We start from the raw sequence: 12,993 nt of genomic DNA, 5'->3' as shown, positions 1-12,993 counted from the left end.
CGCAAAAGCACTGAAATATAGGTTTCCCTCCCATCTCATATTATTTCCATCACAAAAGTTTTTCTGAGCGAACACAAAAGCATTGGATTTTTTCTCCCATGTCTGTACATTTCATATCATGCAAATATGAATATAAATGGAATAGAGCTTTAACCTGTGTAAACAGCTAAGAAGGAATATTGTTTTTTTTATAATGAGATCAATAGTGTTTGCAGTGCTTATAATCCTAGGTTGCTGACACACACACACACACACACCTTCTGCGTTCCGGGATTGTACTTGGCAGCTGTCAGGTTCATTAGAATTCAAGAGAGGTATCATGAATATAAAGGGAACCAATTTTTAGAAGAAGAATGACGAGATTACAATTGACTGCATTCATGTGTAGATAACAGCAGAAAGACAGACAGAGAGACGGGGACGGCTGCTGGAAAACAGACCTATGATCATGACATTTGGGTGACTTTTTTTGTTGTTTGCTGAACTGTGAGCGTTTGCATGTGTGTTTGATATGTCTGTGTCTGTATTTCAATAGGATCAGTTCGTGCATCAAAATATCCACAAAAACATCCCCAGGGACAAAACGTTGTGTGTGCAAGTTTTATTACCTCTGGGTTTGGAGTGGCGCTCATGAATAGTCTGACCATGTGCTTTAATGTGTTTCTCAGCTGGGCAACTTGAAAAGACAGAAAAGACAAAGTCAAATTGCGATTGTGTCTCCATGTAAAGAATATCAAGGAAGGACAAAGTCACAAATGTAGTTGGTTGCTTTAAGTCAAGCCAACAATTACTGCATGGTTAGGTGGTTTTCAAAATCATTTGTATTCAACTTCAACATGTAACTTGGCCCGAGTTTAAGCTAAAGATTTAAATGATACCTCAAGCTTGTTGAGGAGAGGTGTATTAGATCTTTAATAAGCAATCAGACAAAACGATTGGGTGAATATATCTTGTACACTTACATTAAAGAAGTCATATCAGACTTGATTTTCTTACACAGTATATATATATATATATATATATATATATATATATATAAAACAATATAAAATTTCCCCACAACGCTCTTGTCTCAGGTTAAGTTAATAAGCAGATAATCTATAAATTCCAGGAGTCAGCAGAGAGAATCTGCTGCTCTTCGGTGTTATTGACCACAGAAAATCCATCAGAAGGGGAAGAATGTCAAACTTCATTGCTTTTCCGTTACCCAGCCAATCTTCCCTTCCCGCCCATAGATTACTAAAACAGATAGGCCTACATGCACTGACATCTGAATGATTTTATACCCCAGCAGACAAATTTCTCATGTAAACGACAAGGGTGGGGGGAGGGACTAAAAGATCTCTATTACGCAGATTAGCACGCAAAGACACACACACAATCAAATATTTCCCCTACTGTGATGTCGTTAATGGCTAATGCACCAGAAACACACACAGGCACACATATTTCCACACATACAAACATACACATGCAGTCTTTCGCACTGGAGCAGCATTAGCCCTGCGGCTAACCGGGCCACTAAGAACCATCTGCCTCACCAGCTCAAAGTTTGAACTAACTGATTCACAATGCATGACGATTTTTTTTTTTTTTTACCTCTCTGCTGAATATTTTGATATTTTGATCAGTGAAACAGTGGTTGAATGTCAGGCTAACCAAGTTAAACCTTGCTGAAAAAAAAGAAAAGAAAAATAGCAGACCAAATAAGCTGGTTTAATCAAGCTTAAATAACCAAGTTAAATGACCAGCTGCAACCATATTATTGCATAATAATGTAAAAAGAATGTTTTGGCCACTTTCAAGCCTCGTTTTTGCATGGCTGCACTAGTCAAGCTGGTACAATAAGCTTCTTAAGCTGCCAGTAACAGGTCTACTACTGAATCAAGTTCATTACTGGCAAAAATGCTTATTGGCGGAATGTTTTGCCAAAAGACCAAAAAGATGCATCATGATGATAATATTATAATTATCAATGAAACCAATCTAATCAAAGAACATTGTTGGGGATTGAGCCGGTTGAGCTGAAAGCTGCCTGAATTTCTTTGTTAGCTGGTTAATTCGCTGAAAAGAAAGCAAATGCACAGGTGAAGTCGAACCCTAACATGCTAGTCAGAATGCATAATTCTGTTGCATATGCTTTATTGTTTAACCCTCTGGTGGAGAAGTCACACTCATACTCCTTCCAGTTAAAAGAGGCCGAACACCTCTTTTGTAAAATCAATCAGAAGCCGGTCTGTTACATTTTGACATTATCACAAACATTTTATTTTTGTCTAATAAAAGTGCATCCCATTCAAAGTAGAGTGAGTTGGGCCAAAATAATTATTTGGCAATTTATATTTCTTATAAAAATATTATTTATTTACTTTTTTGCCAAACTGTGACTCAAAAAAGAAAAGAAAGAAAGTGTAACTGAAATGTAAGATGGTCCAAAATGGTCTGAATGTTCCCCCCCCCCACCCCATTATGGCAGTGACTATATTGATCAGGAGGGAATCTAGTTTAGGCCTATCCGAGTTGTTCTCCAAAAGCCCCCAAACGAGTCTTCAAGTGAGTTTAGAAGCCAGTTGGGGGCACTTAAGACTGATTTGGAACGCCTGCAGTTAGTCTTTCCACCTGTGATTACCACCGCAGCGCTTTATAAGAATCTTGCTGAAAAGTAACAGTTTAATTAAAGACCCCATGTTTCTGTAATGAAAAGGGAACATGCTGAGAGAACAACAGCAAGACTGGAAATGGCTCACATAATTTCACCAAATACACACTCACGCAATCCTATCCGATCCAGCATATGTACGGCCAATCAGAAATTCATTCATCACACACAGTAACGACCCTGAAAGTTAAGACCATCAGCGTGATTAACGATCATTTTCTATCAATAAACGACTGAATGATGGTTGATTGCTGAAGTACGGCCGTAGGTGATACAGATTGAGCCATTTAAAATATTGAATTGCGGAGATATTCTTGTTGAACGCAGCTGGGAGCAGATGAATGCAGATGTGTGTAGATGTTTCTCAGATTCTATGTTTACATGCTATGAGAACATGACATAGGAAACATTGTCCTGAGAGCAACGGTGAAAGTAAGACCTGAACACGAGCTCTGAGGTGCATTTAAAGATCATGTCGCCACATTCCTACATCCTTGATCCACCGGCAGAGATCAATCCAAGTGTTTCGTTTCGGTTTAGCACAGTGCAGATTTAAGATCAATATAATTGGCTTGTCAGTTCAATTATCGTGTCAGGTTTTGTTTAAAATACATTCTATTTACATATTTATACCTAAATCTCCCAATGGAAATCTGCATGAAATTTTACACCAAGAACAAACTGTGCCCACTGATTACTGTGAAAAATGACTCGACTGCCTCTGTTCGGGCTCACAGCCCAATTTTCATAATTAAAAATAAGTTAAATAGAAAATACATTTTAGTTGACCACTTTGGTAGTTGAAAGAGAATTTTTTAAAACATTGACATTAATGTTTAATTACTCTGCAGTTTGTGAAATGTCTCATAAATATGTGGAACCGATTAAATAAAACCACGGTTGCTCTAGGTCTTAAAGCATCTGTCTGCAAATCTGAGTTGGGGAGTAAGTTTACATCTGATGATTTTAATTTGGCTTCAGCCAATCAGAACATATCTGATGTGTAAAATGCAAAACGCCATATTCTCAAGAAGTATTTTTGTCTTATTTTCCTGTTAAAATATCTCAAAATTATAAATTTACTTGAGAAGCAACACTAAATAAAATATTATTATAAGAATTTTTGTCCGAATTTTTTGAAATCTTAAATAAGTATTTTGTCTTACAGCACTGGCAGATTTCATGTTTTAATCATAAATAAGTTAAAAAATCTGCCAGTGCAGTAAGACAAAATACACTTATATTTATCTATGAAAACAAGTCTTCTATCAAAGTTTCACTTCGAAAAGGAAACATTTCTTATTTTAAGGATTTCTATATATATTTACCAGGAAAATAAATGTATAAAAATGTATAAATAAAATGCATCAAAAAAGCTAAAAACCCATGAAGTGTAATGTACAGATATTAGGAGTAATATTTTGTTGTGGTGTTGCTACCAAGCAAAAAATATAAAAAACATAAATTATTATAATAGTATAGATTTTGTTTAATTACACTACTGTAAAAAGTTTAGGGTCGGTACGATTTGTTAATATTTCTGAAACAAGGCAGCATTTATTAGATAATAAATACAGTAAAAAGAGTATTATTGTGAAATATTATTATAATTTAAAAGAATTGTTTGTGATCAAAACTGTATTTTCAGCATCATTACTCCAGTCTTCAGTGTCACATGATCCTTCAGAAATCATACTAATATGATGATTTGCTGCTCAAGAAACATTTCTAATTATCAATGTTGCAAATAGTTGTGCCTCTTAATATTTTTGTGGAAACCATGATACATTTTTCAGGCTTCTTTTATGATTTCCTAGAATAAAATTTTTTTAAATGTAGAAATCTTTTGTAAAAGTCTTTACTGTCACTTTTGATCAATTCAATTCAATGCATCAAAGAAAAAGAAAAAAATCTTACTGACCCCAAACTTTTAGTGTCCCTAACCGTTTTCCTATACCTTACCTTCACAATTACCTGTCTGAGTGTAAATTAAGCCATCAGGACTGAATATTTCACGGCTCACCAGAGGGGCAGGAAGTTTTGCGGACAGCCATCTTCCTGTGTGGCCTGTACTGGCTTTGAGGAGACGGTAGCAGTGATTCACAGGGCAGCACATCAGTCGAGCATACACCCGAGTGGAGTGCCTCATTCTCCTGGTCCTTATCATGAAACACACAGACCCTTCTCGTATTCCTCAGCCCAGCGTTCCTGGCAACTGTTGCTTTAGACATGTCCCACGGTTCCATCCTGCCCTGAATGTTGAGACAGTGATGTCACAAGGGAAATAACGGAACCTTGAAGAGCAGCCGTCCAGAAGTACTGGAATTAGGTCACGCTCGTACTTCCTGCGCACCTACACAATTTTAATGCAACCACTGAAGCACTTGCCAGTAGGGACGGGTGAATTGAGAGGGTTGGTTGTTAGTTAAGTGTTAGCGAGCTGTTATGGCAGCACTGAGAGTTCAAAGATGGCTCAGTGGACGATCGGTGAAGGTTACGGTCACTGATGCTCCGAGTGAGGGATTTGGTTGGATTCTGAAAGTGCAAACAGGAGTTAGTGAACAAAGGGACGGGTGAGATTCAAGGACAGGCAGTGATTGAAACATTCTTTGAAAGCATGAAGGCAGAATGACTGAAGTGGTATGGGAAGAAAAGAAAGAATTGAATTGAAAAATAGAATAACTCCTGAGTGAGACTACATGTGAATAAATGGAAATACACAAAAAGAGGATAGATTCATAAGAAGCAGTACATCAAATATTAAAGTCTAATATAAAAATAAACCAGTAGATGGTGTGAGGTGACACTCAATTCTGTTTTTCATTTTAGAGTTCTTATACTATTGGAATGATTCCTGTTTAACAATGGAATATAATACGCAGGGATAATGGACATCCAGCCGTTTGTTATCGCAAAGTAAACCCCAACAGGGTGATAAGTAAATAATAAGACACAAAATATTGATTTGAGTTGAAATATTTTACTAGCTAATTAAATGTTTCCTCAAACAGTTCTTAGCAAGCAGCTTGGAGCCTACGAACGAACAAGTTCAAACAAGACAGACGTTTAAGGGATAATGAACAGTCCTATCACTTATTACAAGGCTTTTTACCACATAAATGAAAGACAGGGAAATGAAACCATTTTAAAATCCTACCTGTTTATTACTTTGTAAAACATTACAGTGTACATAACAATGGTTCTAGCAACATGACGAACACTTCAACAATATTATGGTATAGGCCTAGTATTAATATTATTAAGTGAAGGTTAAGTCATGGTTTCAATATTACCATACTTTTCATGGTTTCATTTTGACAGTAAATACAGTTGATAGCAGTTGAAAGAAGCGCCAACCTCAAATGCCCCAATGACAGACATTATACATTTTTGCCATTTGATGACGATCATCATAACTGACCACAGAATGTCGTGACTGACCGATCAGAACAAACATGTGCTTGATGACGTGCCAGGCGAGATATGCAGTCTTACTAGGAAGCAGCCTTCCATTTTATAAGACAACCCACGGTCTCTTTGCTAAGTCCTTTTTAAAGCGGCTATAAGTAGAGTTCAGAAACCCTTGTAATTAGCGACACTGGTGGCTGTTAAGTGAACTGCAGCCAGCAACTCATTACTCGTGCTTGCACTCATGGACATGTAACGTACAAGAGATTAATTTTCACTCATTGCGAAATTCTTTTTAGCTCTTTGCTTAGAAGTAAAATTTTTTAAATATCTTTACAGCGATATACCGTTAATGAACATCCAGACACCATCCACGCTGCTGAGAGTGACATTTAGATGAAAATGTGTTGCATGCTTTTCTCTCAATGACAAAATAAACACACAACAAAAATTACAGTGGTGAATAAACAGCAGTTAAGAAAGCATCTGATCATAGCGATATATGTTTGCATTAGCTCTGCAATTCACAAGCATCATGTCGACAGATGAGGTAATTTAAATGGCACTGTTATGATAGTTGGCAATGTGAGACTATAGTTTGAATGAATCCATTTTCTTTGCATGAAACATAGACATTACAGAACAGAAAAGCTCTTTCGGCATTATCCTGAACATAGTTTAAGCATTTGTTTCTTGTGTCACTGAACTGAAGAGAGGCTCTCGGGGGGCGCATATAAATGTCACATCCTTTTGATTTCCTTTTGAAGTCCTTAACATTAAAATCAGTCTACCTAGCAGACAACCTAGGAAGTTGAGAAAAGTCTTGTCTCTTAGTTTACAAGGTGTTCACATATTGGCAATAAAAAAGCAATTCGTTCATGAACGTCAGAGCCGATCCTGACCTCCCTGGGGCCCTAAGCAAAATTCTGTTAAGGGGCCCTTCTACCTGACATTGTTACTAGAAAAAGTACGTTCTTAATATCAAGAAATTACATTTTAAATTACTGATATCAAAAACGCACACTGTGAATGAATAAAAGCTAAAATGGCTCGCCATAGCATGTCACTGTTTAAATGATAAAAGCAATACTTGATACTTGATGGTTATTATTTGCTGAGGGATGTGCATCCATATTGACCAGTATGTCCAGCCAATCAACATATTAAATGCAATATAGCCTATAAATCAATAGTCAATTTCAATACATTGCTTTCCATCTTGCTTTATTGCAGAGTTGTAACTAAACTGACTTGGAGACTAGATAATCATTGTCTTGTTTTAAAGGGGTCATATAATGCCATTTTTGTACAAGTTATTATGATTCTTTAGGGTCTAAATGAAAAGTTTGTAATACACTTTAATTAAAAATTCTCATTAGTATTGTAAGAAAACACAAATTTTACCTGGTCAAAAACAGCTCTGTTTTCAGCACGCCATGTGTCTTTAAATGATAATGAACTTTGCTCACCCCGCCCCTGTGCGTACACAGTTTGTAATAACTCAATAACCATAACGTGTTGTTCATTATAAACTTGGGATTATGAATTATATTGAGAACGTTGTACATAGAAAACATGCCGTAATGTATCCTTAGTCGCATTCATCGTGAAGCGTGCAAGCGATTTGCAAAGATTAATATAAAGGTTAATAAAACGTTACACTCACTTCTTCTGAAGGTGCAGCAGGAACACGAATAGAAATGCCAACAACACGATCCTTTTTTCAGGAGCAGCTTCTTAGCAAAACCAGCTTTATACTGACCCTCCTTTATAAAGCAGTCTGGTGAGAAATGATTCGCGCAAACATGAAAGCATTGACGTTGATCGTGGGGAATATTCCCTTCGAAAACAAAACTCAGCCACTGCGTCTTCAGCGGTTTGGATTTAGGAACATCAAAATGACTGCTGTGTTCCTTATTACACCCAAGAACAGAACACCACAGTCGCTTAGACGCCATTCTGCTCCAGCGTATCAACAATGGCGGACTATGATGACAGCTCGCTCAGGGCGGCGGGTCTGCGTTGAAACGCTGCTGTCAATTAACAATCGTGGGAGGGGCGTCCGACCGTGTGACGTCACATGGTCAGACGGCTCGATTTGAGACGGGGAAAATATATAAGGAGATTAAAAAAAGACCACTGGATGGATTTTTATCATTATATGATGGTTGTGTACAGGCACTGCCAACACACATTTCAGTACAATCAACTTGTAAAAGTGCATGTACCATTATATGACCCCTTGAAAAGGATGTGTGCCTTTAATGAGGAGTGCCATCACGCCCATATTGTACTGGTCCCCACAGATGTTTTGCTGGAAAGTGCGCGTTTCATTTCGTGCACGCGCATATGAACGCATGTTAACGCGCGCCGCGGTTATCTTCACTTTGCAGTTTTTAACCACAAAAATGAATTGGCATAATTTCAACATTTATTTACAGAAAATGGATAAAAATACTTCGCAATGTCATAATTCTTTTCTAAAATTAATCTTCAGCACTTTATTAGCACGGTTTACAAATCACACCGCTCTCGAAAATCTCATGTTCATTCCTCACATCAAGACACGTCTTGCCAGGTTTCTAAGACTTGAAGACAAGTGACTTGAATAAGTGAGACATGACTTGGATCGAATACAAAACTCTGGTGTGGGATCATGTCTGGTTTGTATCGCTCACCCTTGTTTGCCAAGTGCCCTGCAGAGGAACTGATGGTGTACAAACCTGTCTCTTTTTAGGGCCCTGACAGAACTGCTGAAACAGCCAGGCGAGGCCGGGGGCGTGGACAGAGGAGGAGGTCACCACCCCATCGGATCTAATGGCATCTCTGGCAGGTCAATGCGCACCAACAACGGTAAGTCAGATCTCCAGACGTACAGCTACTGTAGAGTTTCTGCTGAGCTCAATCACAGGGACTCACAGACAAGATGAACACTAAATGAAATATAATGAACATCAAACATTCAATGCTGGGGTAAAAAGGGACCTTGACAGGTTGCCTGCATTTCTGCTTCCACTGCCAATTCTCAAGATATGAGCCTTGCAGATTTTGGCACATGAATGTGAATTATTGATCATGTAACCATTTAAATGTGTGTTAAAATACTTTCTTGATCCCTATATAACTAAAAACAAATAACAAAAGCATGTAACAAAATTACTAAAACAAACTAAAATTTAAATGAAAATTCTAAATATTAATAAATACTATGATATTATATCAATAATACTAAAATAACAGTGCCGCAAACTGTGTAAGTGTACACTGTGCACTCACAACTCATTGCATAAACGTGCCAAATGTGAGGCACAATTCATGTTCATAGCACATTTCAGAATCAGACTTATGTTTTGCATAAAGACTAAAGAAAAAATGAGAGAACGGACAGAGCCATACTCAAATACCAGAATATCATAGAACCTAAAGTTGGGCTCTTTTGACTTATACCAAAGCCCCTTTAAGGAAAGTAATTTCACTCGGCGGCCATCTTTGAAATGGGCGACTTTTTCAGTCATGCAAGTGCAGCTCATTTCTCTTTGAATGGGGAATTATCCAAAGATGTTCACAAAGCTTACGATTAAATTTCATATTTGAAATCACAAATAAAATCTGACAAAAACTGTCTCATAAATTTAGTTTCTAAACGCTCAAATCATAAAAAAAAAAGAAAAGAAAAAAGAATTCAGGCTGGACCAGCCAATGGGTTTGTACAGTCATAAGCACGCGTCTCAGAACACTGACTTTTTCTGTAGCAGCTGGAGCTTCTGCAGTGACGCAATGACTTTACCAATTGGCGATTGGCTCTTTTACTTAGAAGGCGGGACTTATTCTGCAATATTGTGAGTTGCAATTTCTCCCACTCATAGTAATACGAGTGCACCGTCTTTGTATATCTTTAGTGTTTGCGTATACTAGTAAGAAACAACCTTGCATTTCCCCCAGAACTCCTGTGGTGATGATTTTTATTTTTGTAATTCCGTTTGGTGCCACTAGAGGTAGAGGACACACTACAGCTTGAATAAATCCCAAATTTGTTACAAAAAAATATATATATATTTTGGGAAAATGTAGCTGTGTCATCATTTCACATCATTCTTGCACGATCACAATCCATTAAATTATGATCAGATACACATTGGCCGACAACATTATTGATGAAACCTCAGCAAAAACACTGAGGCTTTAAAGGCTATCACTTTTTGACCCAGTGAGGGTAATGAACTTGAAAGAGGGAGTAATTAAATTTGCGGATATGAGAGATCCCACTGCTGCTCCCTCTCAGCCTTGGAAGAGGAAGTGGCTTAACGAAGCAACTGTGCTAATTAAGGCATAATTAAGAAACTTCAGCCAAGGCCTGCTGATCAAGAACACACTGTCCTTCTGTCTGAGAATTAGGGACCCATTTATCTCTCTATCTCACACACGCACTTCATCACAGGTGTGATTATTTCTTGGGAGTTTGAGAATTTCCACTGTGTCAGTGTTTCTACTCGTACTTCTTTTATCTTCTTCCTTTTCTAAATCCATCTCTTCATTGAGTGTTTAATTAAGTGCTCATTAAGCCAGCTTGATCACACAAAGGGTCACAAGCCAAGGGTCTAAGAACGATCCATCTGCACACACACACACACACACACACACACACACACACACACACACACACACACACACACACACACACACACACACACACACACACACACACACACAGAGTCGTGACAGGTAAACTCAAGTCGACACAGGGAGTCAGGAAGGATGGATGGATGGATGGAAATTAGAGAAGGAGAAATGCAGTGATGAAGATGGAGTGGGATGGGATGAGGAGCTCCTAGAAAAGTAGTTCTCAAATAGATCCGTGAAGGTATCCAAGATCGTCTGCTTAAAAATAGACCTAAATAAACAGAATCAAATAATTATAATTGACAAAGAGCACCAGCATAGAATTAATATCTTGATTGATATAATCATTACAATGCATTGAATAATTATGTTGACATTATTTTGTGATAAAGTCTCATTTAGGTTAATTAGCTTAAAATAGAAATGAGTTAATTTCAACAAAACAGCAGTCTGGAAATATTATGCATAGAAAAACATAATAAAAATGTATAAATAAAACAAGAAATTATTTATATACTACGGGGCTGTATTGATTGGTTGACAAATGTTAAAGTGTGTAATTATTTTCAGGGAAACGCATGGCTAAAGTAGTTCCAGGCGGGTCTAACGCATTACAGTTCCATACTGTATCACTTCGCCACATGATTTCAGTTATTTCAAAGGACTTTACAGACTACAACAGCTAAAGAACCAAAACCCACAACGACAAATGTCTTGAAATACAGCATCTGAACAATATCTTGAGGTGTGGTAACAGTAGTATAAGTGGTATAATTGACTCCGGGCCGTTGAATTATTGAAACAATAATGCACACCCAAGGTGTAATGGCCACCTGCATAACCACCACGTGGCATAAATCAGTAATTACAAAATGAACTGTACTTTTTAGACCAAACTGCAGGTAATTCTTCAGGTAGTTGGTGGTTTCCCCCAGTTTTTGAGTTTAAAGTGGTCCGCAATCTCTGTGGAACGAGTCCACCACCTGAAAAAGTTTGAGAACCACTTTCCTTGAGGGAGGAAAATGAGATTTTAAGAATCAAAAAAACCAATAGGTGAGGGAACCTGGCAGAGAGAAATAGAAGGAAAATGAGACAGTTTGAATGAATAAACAGTGAGAGAGAGAGAGAGAGATGGGAGGGGAAGGAAAAAGACCTGAGGGGAGGAATAAAGAAAGAGAGAATGAGACGAGGGGAAAGATGAATGAGTGTGGGAGAGGAATGGCGTGGGTGTGATAGGCTGTCGAATGAAACGAGAATTAGAGTGATGTTTAGAAAGGAGAATGAGAACTGAATGAAAGAACGGTCTCTCCCTCTTTCATCATCCTTCCATCCCAGCTCATCAACTCGTTGAAATCCTGGGGTCATGACCTTCTGCAAAAGCGTACGCTTTCAATAAGTATCATTATGATTGTGTTAGTTCCAATTATGATTGTTGTTAGTGAGGTTTTGCGATGGCTAGAATCACAATTTAATAATATCTAAGGTTAGTATAAACACAATGCAATTAAACTGTAGCTCAACCCACAGTGTTTGTGCTCGTGCAGCTTGTTGAGGAGAGGTGTATTACATTTTCAATGAAAATGTGTGGGAAAACATCCCATAGAATTACATTAAAGGAGTGCTTGATCCATATCTAGAGGTTTAGGTCGGATCTTTTGACATGGCCCAGTAAGCAAGCACCCAGAACACCCTAGCAATCACATAGCAACACCCTAGTAATCACCCAGAAATACCCTAGCATCAAGTTTTGCACGGGATGCATCCAAGCATCCAAACAATCTGGCAACATTACGTTAAACCAGCAAAATCATTTAAGGGTAGTAAAATGAAACTTAATTATAAGCTGCACGTAACAATTCTTAGTGTAATACAAATCTTTATTACAGCATACTAAATAAAATGAGTATCTTATTTTTCTTCTAGTCAGCTTTGAAAACAAATACAAGACCACTGAAAAACTACTTTAATTTGAACTACTCGTCACAAAAAAATGAGTATGTGTGATTGTCAGCTTGGCTGTGACAGGTGGAGAGATCGTCCAGTTTACAGTAAGTTCATACTTGCCGTCTGACCGAGCAGTCAAACGCCTGTAGGCAAAAACACTTCCGTTTTTTTCTTTTTTTTCTTTTCACCTGCTCTGGAGAGATGCACCTCTTAAGCAGACGATTTTACTGCTGATACAAGCATGTTTTTACTGCATTTCTAAAGATGGAGATCTTACGGGTCTGGGTGAGTGCAAAATGCTTCATATGTGCAGCTAATGAGTGCAACAGCATGAGTTGTCACACTGTTTGCATTTGATGATG

The 12,993-nt window shown here is 37.8% G+C and overlaps 1 protein-coding gene across 2 annotated transcripts in view; it reads left to right on the top strand.

The window, feature by feature from the left end:
• LOC311303376 (protein shisa-9) overlaps positions 1–12,993 on the top strand; it is an 80,707-nt gene that overhangs the window by 26,378 nt on the left and 41,336 nt on the right. For both annotated transcript variants that reach the window (XM_084429815.1, XM_084429814.1), the window contains exon 3: positions 8,805–8,920. In XM_084429815.1, coding sequence (XP_084285941.1) covers positions 8,805–8,920 — 116 coding nt within the window. The remainder of the gene's footprint in view (positions 1–8,804; positions 8,921–12,993) is intronic.

This window comes from Rutilus rutilus, assembly GCF_951802725.1.
Source record: "Rutilus rutilus genome assembly, chromosome: 1".
NCBI classification, from domain to species: domain Eukaryota; kingdom Metazoa; phylum Chordata; class Actinopteri; order Cypriniformes; family Leuciscidae; genus Rutilus; species Rutilus rutilus.
The sequence above is the reverse complement of the archived record's forward strand: the minus strand, read 5'-3'. Positions and strand labels throughout refer to the sequence as shown.